A 21,422-nucleotide genomic window follows, 5' to 3' on the forward strand; every position below is an offset into this window, starting at 1 on the left:
AACATAATATTATATATATATATACTGTATGGACTGCCCACTATTGCCGCCGGTACGACATACAATATAACCGGTCGAGGTATATACCTACATACGAAACAAAATAAATACCTAGCAATTATTAAGATAAATAACAACAACAATTACAATTATAACTGTGAATCGCCGTATGTAGATGAGGAGGCAGATACTTGTATACGCGCACATTAGTCATAACATGTATATTATATATTGTGTAGGTATATATACCTATTATGTATACGAGCGGGGACACGACGGGAGCGGCAGCGGTCTTCGCGAATTAGTCATGTCGTTACATCCGTTAGATGGTTTTGTTTCTCGACAACGGTTCCGGGTTTTCGAAAACGACCAGTAGGCGGTAACTCGTCGCTTCGTTGACACTAATAATAATATTCGCAACAAAGTATACCCATATAACTACGCGTATATGCGTACTCTCATTACAATTGTATACAGTCGCTGCGCAATCGTCGCAAATCGCAATGTACTTGCAATACGCGCTTCACTCGCGCATAATATAAATATAGGTACTTGACTAGACATATTTATTGTATCTGCGCCCTGAGTGTATATATTATGATATGCGATAACTATACGTTTACGACGTTTTGATTTATGCGATCGTTATGACGATCGCGTTTAGATTTTAGAACGAGTCGACTCTGGAGTCAGACATGAAATATCGCATATGCATATAAATTCCTTTTTGGGGCTAATGTGCGGATAATTTTGTTTTGATATAAACGCGCGCGATCGACAGACTCGATTTATAACTCAAATGCACATTAACGATTGCGTTCGCCTAAACGTGATGGTATAATTATTATTACCACCACCACCCGGGTATATACAGGTATATACGTACCTATACGGTATACGTATTATAATCGCGTTGGCGCGAGCATAATACCGTTGTAATGGGTACATATATGCGTGTACCAAATCGACGCACGCTCTGCTACAAGAGTGTGTACGCACGTATTGTAGAGGTACTGCGCAACAATAACAAAACAACGCGCGTTATATAAATAACGATAATATGCGTGTTGTGTGTGCGTTGCGTACGGTACAAGAGCGAAAAATAATAACAACAAAATAACGAAACAACAAAAACGATGACGACGTAGGCGTCGTGTCGCCGTGTATTATAATAATAATAATAATAATAATAATAATAATAATAATAATAGTAATAGTAATAGTAATGGTAATGGTAATAGTAATAGTTATGGTAATGGTAATAGTAATAAGCGCGCAACGCTCGCTGCTTGACGGGGAAGGGGTGAAGGTTGCGGCCGCCGAGCGGAGGCGACAGCGGCGGCCGCGGCTGTTACGGTTCGCCAAGCAGCGGTGATGGTGGCGCGTCGCCTTTGGAAGGAGAAGTCGAGGCCGAGGTTTCTTTCTCTCGCCGCTGAACTCTCGCGCGCGCCCCCCCCCCCTCCCCGCCAATGCCGTAGTATTCGCAGGCGTCACGCGCGGTCGGCGGCCACTTCGGTCATACCGACGGTACGCGCAGCGCCGGCAGATTGTCCGCGGATCCGTTTGCGCACAGCGTTTTCCACGATCCAGCTGCATCGGGCACAACGAGCCCGTCGAGATCCGCATCCGATCTCCGCGCAGTCGATACTCGCGGTGCGCATAGGTAAACACGGAAAGTGTATCGTCGTCACAAACCGCCGCCGCTCCTGTTCGTGTCTTGTCTGCTGCCGCGGTCGTCGTCACTCCGCGGCCGGACAGCCGCAGTGCCGCAGATGGCCGTCGCACCGTCCGCGAATCGCGTGAAAAACGATTTCGGTTGATACATTAGCCCGCGATCCGCGAACTCGGTGACGACCATCGCGATGGCCGCAGCCGTGGCCACCACCACTCCGCCGACGGCCGACAATCGGTGCGTCGGCGGCGGTGAACCGACGGCCGTGACCATGCGACATCAGACGACCGTCCCGCTGCCGTCCAGCGACATTCCGGCCCTGACGTCTTCGGGCAGGCGGCGCCGGCGGTTAAGAGGAAACGGCTCGAATCCACAGGTGTCTCGGAGCTCGACTAGCAGCTGCTCGTCGTCGCCGGTGTCGTCATCGGACGACGACGAGGACGACGGAGACGTCGGCGGCGGTGGCACGGACAGTATGGAGGCCGAGTTTGGCGGACGCGGCGTGGTCGGCGTAAAGCCCGCGCCGGTGGCCGCCAAGCGGCTCAAGGACCTGCAACAACACCTGGTCGATCTGGACGACTTGGAACTGCTGGACCGGCATCTGGCCGTCGACGGCGTGCCCGGTGACTCGCCGCACGATTTGGCGGACGACGGCGGTGTCGGCGGCGCCACCGGCATGGTGGCCGAAGAGCTCAGGCAGAAGAACAAGGACCTGGTGCTGGCCGCCCGTCTGGGCAAAGCCCTGTTGGCCAAAAACGACGAACTGTCACTGATGAACGAGCGGCTGGCCGAAGAGTACGGCGACAAGCTGGAGGTACACCACAAAACGTTTATAAAAATATATAATAATGATTTGACGACGTTTATGCCATCAAAACGATATTGGATCTACGGATAGTTTATTATTTTTTACTGGTAGATAAGACAACAGAAATTATTATATCAGTAAAAATAAAGAGAGTATCCGATGATTTAAAACCGTTTTAATTTCACAAAAAACCGTATAGTATAACGATGATGATAATAATAACGAGAAGAATGTATCGTATCTGTTCCCGCGTCGTTATTTTCCCTACCCGGAAGGAAATTATCTTTTTTAAATTTATATTTATTATGTACATCTACCAATAGTTCCGATATAATAATATGCTGTCGTTTTCTCCATATAATCCGAAATCTACTGCAGCGCAACGTCAGCTCTTATTTGCTCTTTCGCAATATCGCGAATACAGCCACATTTGCAAAAACAAACGGTTTTGTAGTAGCATATAACAATAATATACTCGCGTGTTCTTCGCCAATTATTTTTATCGCGCCTCATCGGAGAAAACATTTTTCGTGTTTCATCAACCCGCCATTTAGTTTCGTGCACTTATGGGCTCGCGCCGGATTCTATTTGTAAACATTTTTTTTTCGCTAACTCGCCCGCCGCACGCTAAGTCGAGGCCAATTTTTCGAGCGCTTGAGACCATCGACCGCGTTTTCAGGCTGCTCAAGCAGAGCCCGCCGACGGCGGACACGCGAGCGCCCGCGCGCGTGAATAAAACGATTAAACCGACCGGCTCCCGTATAAACGCCGTAGCACCGTGCGAAACAATGTTCTTCGGCTCGGCAATTCGCTACAAGTGTACAACCATTTTCTACCACACTTATTATACCTGTACATTATTATGTACCTATATATTATGTATATATAAATCGTTTGGCAGCTGCCCGGGTCGCACGTATTGTTGCCGCCACTGCCGAGGCCGCCATCATTGTACGCCGTTGCCGCGCCGCCGCCGTCGTCACGCTCTCACTCTTCCGACTTGGCGGCGGCGCTATTGTCGTCGTCGTCGGCTGTCGTTATGCATTCGGCTAGGTACTTGGTACCCGGTGCAGCTCTATAGCCGCGAGTGAAAGCGCTTACTCGTAGCCTCCCCCGTTCCGCGGCCCTTCCGCCCACCAACGCCGCAGCTTATATATTGCAGCATCCGTTTTCGTCGCATATATTATGTTAGGTTATGGAAACAATAACACTGTTGTACACTGCTGCAGTCTCTTTGCAGGCCAAGAGCATTCGGTGGTTGAGACATTCGTGGGGGTATGCATCACGGGTAATACGCGCATGTCATAACGCACAACATTACGATACGGTTAGGTACTTTTTTTTCATAATATTATGTATAAGCCACTAGGTTCCATAGTTGCGCTATATTATTCTACTCCGTACAGGTTAAAATTAATCCATCTTTCTATATCCTTTTTTCATTTTGCTAGAGTTATGAATATTTATATAACATCACAAACTGCACGATTATTATGATTTATTTTATGATTTTTCACGTCTTGTAAACAAAATAATATGGAGACATACTTAACGATTTGCTTAAATGCTGACATAAATTCAACGCCGTTTAGGTTGGTATTTCGCTTTATGGGATTATACATAAAAAATATGCCCAGCATTAAGAAGCGGAAAGCCATAAAATTAACCATTGTTTTTGTGTTCATAAGTATTTTATTTTTTTTTTTTAACATATTTGTAAAACATTGAGTGTGCCATATTCCTACTATATTATTATAATAGTTGTATAATATGTAAAAATTAATGATAATTTAAATAAATTAAATGAAAATCGATCCATGTGTTAATATGGCAACCAATAGCAACTTACAGGAATTGAAAAATAAGCTATAAACGCTATCCGAGTCTCAAAGAATCTATTGAAATATAACTTTTTTTAAAAGTGGTCCAGTACAGTTATTGAGTTTATAGTATTATAGAGGGAAAACAAAGAAACGTTCATTTCTGTACATCTGGATTCGTCTGGCTTTGCGAATTTCGAAAAAAAAAACAAAATTAAACAATGCGCGAGATCTATCGTTTCCATCCAGGTGCTATTACTGCAATCTAGCCTCACTCCACCCCCCGCGATTTGGCGTTGTTGCGAACCAAGGTCTCGTAGCCAGAACGGCGTTCTGCGTATAATATTTACATAGTCTGTTGCACGAGCAGGGCACGACCACGGTTGTGGTATATTATAGCTAATGACATATATATGGGCTGTGGTTTAAATCGCTCGGGTCGGATAGAACGCCGTGCTGACCCGGGCGGTGGCGAAAGGGTACATTCAAACCGTGACGTAATCGACAACAAGCACGATATACGTACATTACCGTTTGACGGCTGTAAAATCATTAGCGGTGCACGTGTCCTTCGATAAGGTCTTGCACGACTTTTTCCGTATTGTATATTTATAAATATATATATAATAATAATAATAGCTAGGTATTATATTTTTATACACGACCACCTTTTGTTTGCGACGATGGCCGTAATATTCCATCGCCGTAAATACCCTGTTATACGTGTGCAAAAATAAGCAATTTGGTTATGAGTTGAGATTAGGGAATTAGTCATAATATTAACGGATTTTCCCTTTGGCCATTAGTCGTATTGATCACCTTCGCCCACTATATAAATACGTAATGTTTATATATAGTTAGATTACAGGTGTGTAGCGGTCAGACATACATTAAATGTGCAAATATGCTGTGCTATACGGAGGCGTATCTGTAGCTCGGCCAAGGGAATGGCGAATTTAAATACATTCATCATATTACTATAATCCCACGTCCAACTTACGCTGACACGGAATGTTCAGTATTTTTCCTACAATAATAATGATATTAATTTTAGATTATTAACGAAGCGTCGAAGCTGATTGCAATTTAACCACATGTAATGTGCGGATTGTATTTAATTGTACGTACTAAGTGATTAGACTTTTTGAGTAGGAGTCTTATTATTCGAAAGTTGTATACACTACACTAGTAGAACTATATCCATCGTAAATAATTAGGTTAATTTGGTCCTTTAGAAAAGCAATTTGTCTGTAGAAGTTTGTGATATGCTTAAACTTGCAAAAAAAATGTAACAATTATACATTATATTGTGTAGCATGTAGGTACTGGACGTTAATTTTAATTGAAACTGATTTTGGTTATTATCTATTTATTAGATATTCTATTCTTGCGATGACACCAATTGTTTATGCAAGAAATAATAGTAGAAATATTAAATTAATTTTGAAAGTATTCCACCGTTTTTAAAACAAAAAATTTGTTTTTAACTTTTAACCATGGATAATATGATTATAAATATAATATTATTGTTGTATTATTGTTGCAACAACTTATGGTTTTGACTTGCATATATGTCTCAGAGACCTACTACTCGTATAATCGATACCTTCGAGTGTCGAGACCCACGAGTGTATTGGGTTGGGCAACACTATAATGTGAAATATTTGGCACCTATATGGATGGTTATGACTCATGAATCGTATTTACATAATATATAGAATATGTATTATAATGACTCATACATCGAGTATCGACTATTCGAATCTGCGTTTCGAATATTTTTTTCTCGAATAATGTGATGATTTAAGCAAATTCGCGTGAACAACCATACTATTATTATAATAATATGTTTATTCCTCGTCAACCGTAATTTACATACTCGCATTTTTATCATTATTACTATACTATACCTCATATTGTGATATGCGCCTATACATCAACAAAACGAGACGCGCCGCAGTTAATTTATACATCACACCGTTTTTGTCGTTGTTTCGCTGCAATAGGAGATCGAACAGGACCGCCACCGGTTGCGCAGGCAGTTGGCACAGTCTAAGGCCGAGTGCGAGCAACGGTGCCATGAGCTGCAGGCCGATCTCAGGGACCTGCAGGCCGTGCTCGACAGCCGGGAACGTCAGCTGCGCGAGGCGGACAAACAGAAACGAGCTGTGGTCCGAGAGCTCACGGATCAAAATGGCAGGTTGCAGTCGCACATCAGAGAGGTTCGTATTTATTAATAAGTTTGTAACGTACACAGAGTAGTGTTATGTCGACTACAAATATTATATTACGATCGTGACGATGAGGTTATCGTACGAGTATATTATATACGTTCCAGCGATTCTGCTTTTGATCACATATAAGTATATTATAATATATTATGTATAATGCAGTGGCGCAACCAAGGGAGAGGATTAAGGGATTATAACCTCCTCGAAATTTTTCTGAAGCCTAGTATAATAACCTATATAATCTTATATATGTATATACAGGGTGATTCTTTTATCATAAAACACTCATTATTTCAAAAAGTACTCATGTTTTTGAAAATATGAACACTTTTTGAAATAATGAGTGTTTTATGATAAAAGAATCACCTTGTATTGTAATAATGTAACTCCCCCTCCTCTCGAAATTTATTTTTAGTTGCGCCACTGGTATAATGTATATATTATGAATACGATAACTATTTTTTCCGCTGTTTTACCGTTTATTTATCGTCCATAATACGTGGAAAAATACGGTGGTTTACTTTACTCATCCGTGTCTTTACTCTTTAATAATATGTACCTATAATATACAGATATTTTAAAACAGTAAAAAAATATAATTTTTTACAAAAATGTTATTTTAATGACTAAAAAATTATCTAAGTAAAATATTGTCATGTGACGTTTACACTTTTCGATAAAACGAGTGTTTATCTTGGAAAGAAATATCTCGAACATACATGATAATAATATTATGTGCCAGATAAACTCGGTCTGGGATTACCGACTTTATAATATTATATTAATTTTTGTGCGCTGCAGCTTTCCCAGGCGGAACAAGAGCTTCGGCACAAGTGTCGTCTTCTGGAAGACGCACAGCAACCACAACATGGAAGCGGCAAATGGACAGGGATCGGAGGAGTCGGATCGCCTACGTCCATTACCAACGGCGGTTCCACTACCGATTACGGGTCGCTTACGCCCGATGACTACCGTAGCCTGGACGTGTTGCGTGATGAGGTAAATACAATGGCTATTATTTTATCCGTTTTACACTGATCTATATCATATTATACGAAAATATAGTAATATCTAATCCGACAATGTTGTTCGTATCGATTCGTCTACTTGGATCGCAGTCGGTTGTTGGTGATTAATCGATAAATCAGAATTTGGCCATTACACCAACGATCGACTTTGCTAACGTTTATATTAAATACATAATTTATGGTACTTTAATTATTATTCACAGTTCATACAATGAGATTATCTGTATTTATAGTATTTTATGTTCAACGTAATGATCGTATTTATTAACTTATCTCAGTTATTTAATATTTTAAGTACGCTTAACTGAAATAATAAATAATAATATTAGAATTATATTATTATTAAATATACACTATTTTATATTAGCCAACCTAGGAAATATAAGCTACATAGTGATATTATATTTTAGATTAGTTTATATTTTTATAAAAACTTTAATTCTGATTCCTGAATTAGATATAGCATTCAATAAATTATCTTTGGTATTAAATATTTTATCCAAATTTATTATTTTGGGTACTAATGGTACTATATTATATATATATATATATCATATATGTATAAGTATAGTCAGGTGGGCTAGTTTTTTATGATTTAAAATAATACTAAGTCAAGGTATAAAAAAAGACCTATAGACTATATAGACTAAAGATTTAATTTACTTGTTAAAACTTTAAAAGTTAAGTTAACACTTATAATATTCCAAAAAAGTTTGGCGTACATCACGTAGTTGACTTTTTTGTGATAAAACAGTGGATTAATTTCCAGTTTAGTTATTGAATTTGTATTGCGTGAATATATAACTTATGTTCTATTAGAAAAAAACAGTGTAAAACAAATGTTTCAAGTTTTAAAAAAACTTTACAAGTTCTCTTATACCCGTGTATTTTCTTTTATCGTAATTCGCAATAAATAACTTCTCGCAGTCATACAGTGAATTCATTGAAAACCACAAGACAATAACATTAAAATTATCAAGAATTATTTCAACTTTTTCGACATCACTAAATCCTTAAGAAAGGATCCTTATTATTTATTAGTTATATCATTATTATACTTAAAACTTATACAGAAAGTTATAACTGTCTATAGTTATAGTATAGTATTACTATAAGTACAAGACATATATGAATATTAAATATAGTATAAGTATTTCTTACTGAACAGTGTCGACTGGGTAAATTTAATGCTTAAAATAAAACAGACGGATGGTAATGATATTTTTCTAGATCGATATGAAAGCGGCCGAGAAACAACGATTACAAAAGAGGATGGCTGAGTTGCGAGCCGACCGCGATCGGTTGGCCGAACTTCTCGAACTCAAAGATCGCCAGTTAGCTGAGTGCAGGGCTGAAGCGAACCATTACGAGCATAGGGTAAGTGACATATAAATCCTGTTATTATTTCTTATACAATGACATATATTCGCACCTTAAATATGTATACTTAATTCTTACATGGGTACATATAAATATATAATACGAAATATAATCTAAAACCAAAACATCCTAAATTATTTTGTTAATTCATTAAAATATTAAAGATTTGGTAAAATTTGTTTCACATAAAATTATTGCTAATGTTTATAAAATTATGTATCAGTTATATTTCTAAATGCATATGGTATGGTTGTATATCAATGATGTGTGTTTTATGATTGTGTGTTTACACGATTTTATAGTAGATAAATGCTTCGATCTTTATTTTCAAGTGTGCTTTCTAGTAGAAAACTTGATAATTGGTTGTAAACGGAACTTATATGAGAGGTCAAAATTAAATATTCTCAGTACTTTTCAAAATAATCTGGGAAAACTGGAATTCTTACGAAAAACCTGTTTTTGATAAATTCAATTTTAATTTTTGTTGTAATTAAAAAATTAATAACCGTAGAGGTTTGGAATATTTAACAGATTAGTATTCACATAATTTTAAAAATATTTTGACTTTTTAATGTTATCTATACGTATATTTTAAATTTTTGATTGAAAATAAACACGTATATATATGTACGTATTTCCTTATAAAATATTCTTAAGCAATCAAAAAATATAGAAATAATGAAATTATGAGTACATGGTTAACCCTTCTTTTTTATAATCATTTACATTTTATAGTATACATTGACAATGTACATTCTTACAAAATTTATCAAAATCACGAAAAATTTCCAAATACTTATTTTATAGTAAACATTATAGAATTTTTTTTCAACCTTAGTAGACTTAAAAATGTAATAGGTACGACGTTAAAATAATTCCAATTCAATATTTAATTTCTCTCTGATCCAAGCGCAATAAACCAATAAAATGAATTTACGTTTTACAGAATTATAATCTTATGTCGATATAGATTTAAAATTATAGAACGAATTTATCTATAAATTTAAAATTGAAATATTGAAGTTAAGAACAATATCTATGTGCTTGGATACGTCGGCTTTTTACGATATTTTAAACGTTTTATGCAAGTTTCGCAGAAGTACCTATATACTCGTACAATATTAAAATTAAGAATCCTCATATATTTTAAAGTAGAGACAAAATTGCCTTTAAATTTGATAAAAGTCGTTATTTTCAACAGTCAACATTTTTTTTTTTAATTTAGTGAAATAATGACGAAGGTTAGAGGAGGTAATATATAGAGTATGACAACACGTAACATAACACAACATCACGTAATTAAAAAAATAGACGGTTTTCATAGTATGAAATACCTAATTCTAAATTGCACTTAAAATTTCACTAATAGATATATATATATATATATATATATATATATATATATATATATATATATATATATATATATGGTTACGGCGGCGACAAGAAAATTCAAATTCAAGCGACGTTTATTTAGACTCGCAATATGTTATAGTTACTTTTTTTTTACCACATAATAACGTGTATTACCATTGCGTGTTAATGTCTGGATGTTTTTGGTTATAATATACCTAAGTACCCACTATATAAAATATATAATACCTATTTTCACCTAATACATCGTACGTGTTTTTCTATACAGTCAGCCATGTTAGCCAAGCAATTGGACGACGCGCTCTCGGGGGATTGGAGAGGACGAGGCGGGAAGTGCGCTTCGTGTAGCAGTCACGCCAGCGGTGCGGCGACGGCGTCCCGGGCGAATGGCGTCGGCGGGACTGAGTCGCAGCCCATGTCGCTGTTGGCCGAGTTGGAACAAGCCGAGGCGGCCAACACGCAGACGGCCGCTCGTCCACAGCCACCGCCGATGGTCGACGTGGACCTGACGACAGATCACCAGCCCAACGACCACGCCAACGACTTCGGGGCGGACGCCGAACGGTTGGTGACCCGCCTATGCGATGCGCTCGAGCGTCGGGCCGGCCACGCGGACGCGGTGTCGCCGGAGTTGTCGGCCAGCACCAGGTACCGGCTGCTGAAGCTGATGGGCTGTAGCGGCGGTGGTGACGGAAGTGCGGCTGGCGGAGTCAAGTCCACGGACGCTGTTGACCTGGCCGAGCTGGTTCGCAACCGGGACGGTCGGGTGGCCGAGCTTACGTGCGAGGTACGTTCACTCATAGAGCCAGTGGTCGCCGGCTCAACGGCGTTTTCGTTATAAAGTTGTACAGAAAAGAAAAGCTCAAAAAAAAGTTTTTGGCCGGTTTCGAGATCGGTTATCCTTAAGTACCCCTTTATCCCCGAAAAAAACAATTTGACAGTTGACGATATTTTATACAACTTAAATCGTAGAATATATAATAAAAATATAGTCTAGTGCGTTTATGGCCTAATTCTCGATTTATGTAGTCGTTGTGCTAAGACTCTTGATCGGTTACTTAATACCATTCGATTTTAGGTGTACATATGTAGAGGAAGCGGATTAATTTTTAGATTTTTATTTAGATAAAAATCTAAATATGACATTGAGGAGGAGAGAATACACACTTTCGGTTGTAATCGTCAATCTATTCGTATTAATTATATGTCAAATATGTAGTAGAACCGTATGACACTATTTTTTGTAGAAACCTTAATCATATAAAAATTTACGTATTATAATATTTGCATGAATATGGCCAGTAAGTCTTACTGAGTAAGAGGGTATTTTAGGGGTTCGACACTCACTGCTCCCGAGTCCCGCCATGCTTCCACACAGTGGGGCTGTATGCAAGCCACAAAAAAAGCATACTCTATAGTCTATTGATAAAAAAGACTGCACGCCAACTAACTAAAACAGTGAAAATATACCTCGATTCGGATCCCTCTTTGACTTTTTGGCAGTCAGAATTAATAATAGAGGCTTTTAATGTCTATAATTTACACAAGTTTGTATGATAATAAATAGTATATGGTATAGACCTTCAATTGTTATGACGACCGGTGAACAGAGGATTTTTAAATAACACAAATAATATTAATAATAGGTACTCAAATGGTCGATGTTGATTCAGACGAAATAAACACGGGATATTCAAAATTCATACACAATATAACATCGTGTATAATTATTTTAAGTACTATAAGTAAAATTATAAAAACTATAGTCTACCTCGCCAAGGTAGTTGAACTTACCATACGCACGAACATGAATAGAATAAATGGATTGGCCTTGACTTTATTACCATGCCACCTGGGTATTAAAATAATTATGACAGATAAATTCATTGATGAGTTAAGTTTAAAAAACAGAAAACTGAGTTTTTCGTTGTAGTCTATATATATATATATATATATATATATATATATATATATATATATGTTAATAAACATGACTTAATAATATAATAAAATGATAAGTAATAACGTTTAAATTTCATATTATAATATATTTGTAAGACTGTAATAGTATTGAGCATATATTTGGTTTTAGCAAAACATATTTAATCCTTCGGGTAACTGGTTTTATTTAATTTTGTTGAGGTATTTCGTTTTTATAACGTTATGAGGTATTATTACCACATTTTTAAGGAAACATGAATGATAAGGATTATGAAACTCTCTACGAGTTAGTGAGTTTTGGATAATTACATTTACTTTCCCCCCAGATAAAAACCCGTGCGTGTACGCTATTGATTCGATTCATTATTAATGAATGTATTATATCGGATCTCTGATCTCTAGATTTAATGGAATTTGTGCTTCTCGTTCTTGTATTCGTCGTTATGATAGGGGGACGTTTTTCCAAATTTAAATTGGGTTTTTTAAGGTATAGATTTTCTAAAAAATGTTCTTATAAAATGCCGTATACAAGATAATATTAGATATAATATAAATAACAATAATAAAATTGGTTTCTAAAAAAAGCAAAGCATTTCAACAAATTATCTTCTATATTAAGTAATATAATTTGAACTTTGATTGAATAAAAAAAAAATTCCTAACGGCTGCTCGTTATTATAAAAAAATCTTAGGTTTTTTCGTTCTGTTTGGGGTGCCACCACTGGGTGATTTCCCTCTCCCGTCAATCAAAGGCCATCCAATTTACTTATTGTATAACTTGTAAATGCAGATTGTAAATATATTAAATTTTGTTTCAAATAAAAAAAAAGTTTTTTCGTAAAAAGTTCTTTCATATTTTTAAACTTTACGATGTATAATATGACCACATAATATTATAAGTACATATATAATTTTCGCAATTGTTTTCCGTCTGTTCCCCTAGAATCGATCTATTATAAACATTAGTATATAAATATAAAATATAAAAAAAATACATTATATATTAATAATAATATTATTATTTATTTATTTATTTTATATATTTTTTCCATTATTATTATATATTGTATTGATTTATCGAAAAACTTTTGTTTTTGTACACAAAGTTGTCCGTGAGAGACGCGGAACTGCAGGCGGCCCGCGAGGAACGTGATCTGGCGGTGAGAGACAAAATGGACGCGATGCGGATTAAGTGCGTCCGGTGCGGTGATGCGGGCAGCGGAGAGCCCGCCGACGCCACTTCCGAATCCAACACCGACGAGAAGGACGCGTCATTGATCCCGGAACTGCTGAGGAAAGCTTGGGAACAGCGGGACGGAGCGGTGAGGCGGAAAAACGCAGTGCAAGTGCAGCTAGCCCGGACCCGAGTGGACGTGCTGCAAGCCAACGGTCAACTGATGGAGGCCATCGGACAGAAGGTGGAGCTCAGTCAACAATTAGAACAGTGGCAGGTCCGTATTTCAGCAAATATTATAAAAGTTTACAGCCTCGAAATTACACTGATTTTTTTTACGACAATTTCAGTTGACATTTTCTTAGCTACGCGTACAACGTGTATTACTTATTGTTATGTGTATAACCTCGTTGGTAGTCCACTTTGGTAGGTACTTGGCAATCATTAAGATTAGAAAAATACAGTGGTCCAAAAACGTTATCGTATAGATTAAAAATATAGTTTTTGGAGTGCCGAGATATGAACTGGATGGGTTATATCTTATATAGTTATATTTACCATTTCGTTCGAAATGTTCGAATAGTTATAAAACCATATAATTTCTATAAATAGTGCCTATGAATAAAAATCAAAATTATACGAAAGTCTAGCATGTCACGCTATTAGGTTTCAATCATCTTAATGAATTTAATGTATTTTTAGGTTTTAAAATTGTTGTAAACGACTTCTCTATATTATCTTTATTTTTTTGTTTAATTTTACAATCGAAAGCAAGGTTCTTTTCTGTAAACACAATTTTGCCACGTATTAAGTATAAATATTGCAGAATATTAACAGATTGTTTATTTTATTATATATCAAAAAAATATAAAACATTAATAGGTACATTAAAAAAATTCAGATGATCTGTGGTCAGTAGACGAAACACGTCTTTTACAGCATACTGTTTGCAATTTTATTCCGCTCATCTAAACTTAAAATAACTTGTATATTAATAAAATAGTACCTAGCTATTTATACGATCTTCGATATTTTTACATGAAATGTTTAGAAAATAGAAATATGAGTATATCTTTCTTCTGATTATGAAATCAAAAACATAGGCTGTCATTAAAAAAACCTAAAACACCACACAATTATAACAAGCGATAAAAATAACAAGACGATGTTTTCTTTTGTACGGTGTCAATACATTAATACTGATACATGATATTATGTATAAATGTACTTTAAACTTTTACTAGTATATAAACATATAATTACTTAAAAATAGCAATAATCGACTTAGAAAATCAGTCTGTCAAATCGTTAAAAATATTACTTCGGCTGTATAATATAACAATTAATTATAAATGTATATAAAGATAAATTTGTCGCAGAAACGTTCAAAAATTAATCATTGTTGTATAACACGGTTTCAGATGGACATGCAAGCTCTACTCGATGAGCAAATGCGCAGGAAATTGCTTGCTCCACCGGCGCATTCTTCAGCCGGAGGTGCGCCCGAATTGGGTGGCGGAAACCAGCAAAAGTGTTCCGGCACCGGAGGGTTCCCATCGATGTCGGCTTCGAGCTTGGGAAGTCTCGGGTCGTCGGGACTGATGAACTCGTTGTTGATGATCGCCGGCGGCGGAGGAAATGCAAACAGATGACGCGGTAGACAATAATACGAGAAATATCGGCCGTCTACAGGCCTGTTCACCTTTAGATAATAATATTATATTATAATATTTGCAACATGTATATAAAAATAGTGGATCAAGTTCGCGTATTAGTCATTTCGCATCCAATTGATGTTTGAAACGGACGGACGACAGTTTAGAGTTGTTTTTTTAATTTTATTTTCGATCCGGCGTGTTAACTTTAGTCGTCGTCTTACTTATAATAGTTATAATATAATATTTATTATACTTATTAGTGAGATGACGACCTCCCGTTCATCATCCATCTACATTCGCCCCGTGAATGCTTATTATATCTATTATAGACATACAGTTTTTATTTCCCAAGTCTGCGTCAAATTCACACAAATTTCAAACTAAGATAATATATAATATTATGATGTCTTCGGTATCGTAGACATATGAGTGTCATTTTCTGAAATTATTTTGGTCTCTGATCGTGTCATAGACCCTTTCCGAAAAAATTTTTAGTAATTTGTATGTATATACCTAGTATGTTTAGCGGTTCGTTTCGGTTCATTGGCTTTATTGTATATATTTTAGACTGCAGTATGGTGCTGCAAAAACTAGTACAAAATATTTATAACAAAAGTTACCTCACGTGAGCACACTCATTGATATGATATTATACGTCATTATATATTAGGTATAGGGTGGAGAAGTTTTAGGATTTGTCTGAATTATTACTTACACAGTAATTAATTAAAATTCGTTAAAAATTGCTATCTTTATAACTGTACCTTGTATCTTTTATAATATCATGTGTATGAAATATACAATTTTTTTTTTTTTAATACCAAAAAATGTATTAGTCTTACAAATACGATTAATGAATAATTATTATTTATGACACAAATCGCAACATATTTATTATTTTTAATTTTTAATTTACTAACCACGTAAAACATTTTTTTTATTAGACGTGTAGTGTATATTATGTAAATAATAATGTATTTTGGACGTCTCCGTGATTTTTACTGCCCATTTTGATCCTCTAAGCTTCTTTGCCCAATACTGTACTTAGATATCGGGTATAGGTGTATTGTATATAAACGATTATTAACTAATGATATTATAATATACTTTATATACTTATGTATTATTCGCTAAGTACTTCATAGATACCTACTATTATATAAATCTATGATAGGTATACAATTGTTGTATTAATAATCGATAGGTATTTCAAATTGTACCTTACACTATATTGTAAAAATTATATTATATAGTATTAAGAGCACGTTCACCATTATGTTTACAACCAAATACAGTATTATAAAAAGAAAATTCGACATCATATAATCACACATTATTCATAAATAAATAAATGTACCTACCTATCTGTTTTTGTATACTAAACAAAAAAGTAATAATTTTTTTTATCTGAATAAAATTGTTTGTATGAACATATTTTTATTTTTCGTACTTTTGTATACTTATGTTCTCTGTTCTGTGTGAATTACATTAAACTGTATGTATAGATGAGATAGTTTTGAACAAAAAAAAATAACCAAGTTACATTGTTAAAAAAGAGAGAAAATATTTTGGAAATAAATTGTTATATGTAGGGCTATGAATTTAATCCATTTAAAATGAAAAAAAATGCAATGAAATATGCACTTAAAATGCAAAAAATGCATTTGAAATGCTAAAAATTATGGTATAAAACGTCCTGAAAATAGTTTTTAATTTAACATTTATATTGATATTAGTATATTATATGCATAATATATGTATTCTGTTTTTTCAAATTATTTAAAAAAGTACTAGAAATACTTATTTTTGAATCCCCATTACTCAGGTTATGTATAAATAAAGTCAGTTTCATATCAGAAATATATTGAAGTTTTGTCATAAATGATCAATGGAAACTTTCAAAAATTTGAAAAGTATTTAAAACGTAAAAGAATTTATATAATTAGTATAATTAGTATTCATAATTCATTAGTTACACTCCCTCCATTACATGTAGGTCTGAATATAAGTTTACATTGCACCATTCTCGGCATATTTTTCAAAATTAAAATTAATAATTAATTATTTAGTGTTAAAAATCAATAATTTAAAAAAATATAAAATGCCTTATCCTTTTATTACGACTCACACAGTATTAAGGATTTAAATGTTAAGTTTGCATATTAATAAAAAAAACTGTTGGTTTCACTAAAATGTAATTACTTGTGGGTAGTGGGTTGTGAGCATTTAAACAATCTCTCCACTTGAAAATGTTTTTTTCAAAAGTTAAAAATTAAATAGAAAAAAAGAATGTAACGATTGAATATTTAGATACTAATATATTATGCCAAAACACAATAAGTAAAATTAAAATTGTGTATACACATATATATACAGTGGAGCGTTGATTATCCGCGCTACAAAATGTTTGAGTACAAATTTATTTTTAGTTTAGTTTAATTTAGTTTTATCATTCGTTATGTTTTATCGTGTACTATAATGTTATATTATATATAAATAAATATATATGTAATGTTACATTATGAAATGGCTTGGTGGCGAAAAATTGATTATTATTTCAAATAAATACATTATATTTTTTATATTATGTATGAATAATATATTTAGTATTGTATCTAGTAAATTAGTTTTTAACTTTATATTACAATTTTCAATGGTTATTTGATTTTCCTCACAAATCGATTATTCGCACCCCCTTTGGTCCCAATTAGTACGGATAATCGACGCTCCGCTGTATATTATAAAGTAATTCAATTTATAAGAAAAATAGTAGAAAGGGTGACTATCAAATGATAAAGCCCTACTAACAGAAGCTATTAATTGTTGGTTAGAAAATTTTTTAAAAAAATAAGGCGTTTGTGCCTTCTATTTGTAAATTTCTTTATAAAATAAATATCTAACTTAATTATTTGGACAAAATATGGTATCTAGATAATGTTATTAATGAAAGATTTGAAGTAATGTGTTTGAGAAAGATTGTTTTTTTCAAAGAAAACCTATATTAAGTCATATTTATATTTATATAGATTGTTTTGAACGTTTTGTTTCATGTCAAGAAAAACAACTTCTAAATAAATATATATTATTAATAATAAATAAGACTTAAGCAACCCTCAATAATTGGGTTAATAATGTACCTAATGAAGAATTTTTACCATGTGTTTTTCATAAGGATTAAAATTCAAAACAATTTACATTTTATAAAATATTCACACAAAAATGTGGCATATAAATAATTCTTAAAGTTTGCAAATTAAGTGTACCTATATACTATAATAAAAATAATATTGTATTTTAACTATATATTTTTTAAATAATATTCCATAGAATATATTAATTTATAAATGGTTTTATTTAAAAATTGCAAGGTATAATTAAAAGCATTAAAATATATGGGCTACCATAGACTATCTAAAACTGAAAAATATGATTTATTATATTTTCCATACAGATATTAATAACACGGAAATATAAAATATATAAATATATATAAATTTATAAATATATTACATTGGCAGAATTAATAAATAAGATGAAAAATTCATTACTAGCCAATTCAAGGAAATTAAATAATTAATAAAAACTTTGGTTTCATTTAAAAAAAAAACAAGTTGCTAATCTATAAGAACAACTTGAGAATTAAAATTAATTATAATTATTTAACTTTAATTAGTTTAAATATTTAATTTTTATTAATAAATAATCTTTTTGAATAAGATATAAAAATATAAGTATTTCTAACTCTTTAATGAAATATTTTATTCATTAATAGGATACATTTTATTTTACTTTTTGTTTAATTAAAGTATAAAAAAGATTTTTTTCAAATCCGATTTTTAAATTATTTGATTTACAACTTAAAAAATTATTATTTTAATTCAATATTCAGTATATTACATTATTTGTATGAATAATTAATTATTTTCTAATTATATAGTTTATAGTTAATAAATTATTATATCTTTTATAAGAAAAATGTGTTTTTATGATTTATTTATAATGCAGTGTATTTTAAATAACAATATCAAAATAAATAAGGCAATTTTATAATAATATATAGTTGATTATTTTGGCAATATTTGTATGAAATATGATAATTTTTCATTGATTTTTCAATAAAAATTCATAGATATCGTGACAATGCATAAGGAAAATATTCTGACAACCATAAACAGATATTCTTAATATATTAAAATTTCTCAAAAAATATTCATAAATTATGCAAGTATAATTTTGCTATCTGGAAATGTAATGGTGACTTTAAATCTACATGCTGATATTTATTACATAAAAAACTTATCTTAATAATCCTAGATTAATATTGTTGTACCTAAATGCAGACATTTATAATATGAAAAAAACCTAAACTATTTTATTAAACTATTCTTGCAAGTTGATTTTTACATATAAATATTTAAATGTAAAAAAGTTAAAAAAAATTTTTATCTACTCAAGTACATACAAAATAAGAAATATATTATTATTATAGTCATGTGTTTTACTACAATTATTTACACATTATCCTTTAATATCCACTCATCTTTACTTATTTAATATTAGATCATTGTCTCCTAGAAAAATTCAAAAATATTTAAAACAAAATGGTAGTGAACATAAGTTATTGTTATAATTTACTGATGAAAATATTAATGATATTATTTTATTCTTTAATACAATTTTAAAATTGATTATTTCTTTTACCTACTAAAAAAACAAGTAGATTTGTTCACATCTACAACAGACAAGAATTCAACAAAATACTAATACTCATAATATTATTATTAATATTAGTAGTAAAACAAATAAACAATGTTTATAACATAGGTATCTTTTATTTTTATTGACAATAATATTCAACATCTAAATTTGTGCAATTAAATAATAATTATGAAGAATTGAATTTTATCTCCAGAAGAAAGAAAACAGATCTTCTAAATTGTTTTGAAAATTTGCCAAATTAACAATCACAGTAATCCAGAAAGAACACTGAACAATTATACCCAAAAGGATTATTTAAGAGTGAAAGTCAAACCATTGTTTGTATGTATCTTGATTATATCAATTTCCTACTTTCTAACTAATTTTACATTAAATTCATTGTTATTATTGTCATTATAATATGATGTTGTATAGTAATTATACCTTTTAACTATCTAAACTATAATATTTTTTATCAAGCAATGAGTTTAATTTATTGACATTATAATGCCTGCGATGAGCGGTTCTGTTTTGGAATACTATTATAGGTTTTCTATTGATAATATGCAAATATTGTTGAAGATAGGTTATCTTAATCTAGATAGGAAAATTAAATTTTTTTGAGATTATTTTAGTTGGTGCAGTTGTCCAAACAACAGTGTCATCAATTCTGGCTTATTCCAAAATATCCTCTTTATAGATTACACGACGCCAATCACATAATTTATTGATACATTTATTCCTCTAAAAATAGTAAATTAATAATAATTAATAATATTAAAATAACTACTATAATTTGATAAGCATATGATAACTTTTTAACTATAGAAAAACATCGATATTGGTTTACATATCAATTTTATGTTAATAGTCATTCATTCTAAGGTACTTTTTCTGCCAATATGTATCCTCTGCCAGACAACTTAAAATTATCCAATGTTCTTTTAATCTGAAAAATCAATTTAAATATTATTATTTATAATACTTATACAATAGAAAATTCTAATTTAACTTAAACATAAGTGCCGTTTAAATAAAAAAATAATTAAGTAAGAATTTAAATTTTAAAAATTACAATTGTATATTTAAGATTAAAATTTTAAGTGTGCATCTTGAAAGTTTTTTAAACTATAAACAAACTAAAATTGAAGAATTGATTCAATGCTGTAAAAATATCTAAACACGGAACAAGCTATAAAGAATAAATGAGATCAGGTGTTTTTTACAACCTGAAGTAAAACTATCATCTTTCTAGTAAACCAGAAAATAAAACGAAAAAAATATACCATAGTACGTGTTATTATTAGAAAAAAAGAGGTGGTAGGAAAGTTTATTTACTGTTATAGACTTCATACTAAATATGAGTAGCTCAGATTTTTTTAATAAACCTTAATTTTAATTTATGTTGCAATGTATAACTTTTTTGTATTTTATAGGTGTATTAACTAACTCATGAAAGCAGCAGCTTTTATTTAACAAGGGGAGTGTTGTGATTAAGTATCAAGAGGACACCATACCCGTATGTGTTGTCTCTGTGTTACGTCTTAATAACGTACATCATAACAAATTTGCATTCAGCAGAACACATTTTATGATGTTAACTTTAATATTAGAATAAATTTACCTATTACCTATAAA

At 32.8% G+C, this 21,422-nt stretch overlaps 1 protein-coding gene across 1 annotated transcript; it reads left to right on the top strand.

Moving 5' to 3' along the window:
- The first annotated feature begins 1,527 nt into the window (after positions 1 to 1,527).
- LOC113558812 (bicaudal D-related protein homolog) lies at positions 1,528 to 16,465 on the top strand. Its single transcript, XM_026964365.1, has 7 exons — positions 1,528 to 2,486; positions 6,307 to 6,522; positions 7,333 to 7,530; positions 8,790 to 8,936; positions 10,582 to 11,100; positions 13,361 to 13,705; positions 14,850 to 16,465. Exons 1-7 carry the CDS (start codon positions 1,863 to 1,865, stop codon positions 15,078 to 15,080), a joined length of 2,280 nt encoding a protein of 759 aa, XP_026820166.1. The 5' UTR covers positions 1,528 to 1,862; the 3' UTR covers positions 15,081 to 16,465.
- Positions 16,466 to 21,422: the final 4,957 nt, after the last annotated feature.

The sequence above is a fragment of the Rhopalosiphum maidis genome, chromosome 3 (assembly GCF_003676215.2).
Source record: "Rhopalosiphum maidis isolate BTI-1 chromosome 3, ASM367621v3, whole genome shotgun sequence".
Lineage (NCBI taxonomy): Eukaryota > Metazoa > Arthropoda > Insecta > Hemiptera > Aphididae > Rhopalosiphum > Rhopalosiphum maidis.

What these genes read in the sequence shown, in the direction of transcription:
- LOC113558812 (XM_026964365.1), top strand. Translation starts at nt 1,863, where the DNA reads ATGGCCGCAGCCGTGGCCACCACCACTCCGCCGACGGCCGACAATCGG. An exon ending in CGAACCATTACGAGCATAGG is followed by an intron (nt 8,937 to 10,581) that starts GTAAGTGACATA and finishes TTTTCTATACAG; the next exon opens with TCAGCCATGTTAGCCAAGCA. An exon ending in AACAATTAGAACAGTGGCAG is followed by an intron (nt 13,706 to 14,849) that starts GTCCGTATTTCA and finishes ACACGGTTTCAG; the next exon opens with ATGGACATGCAAGCTCTACT.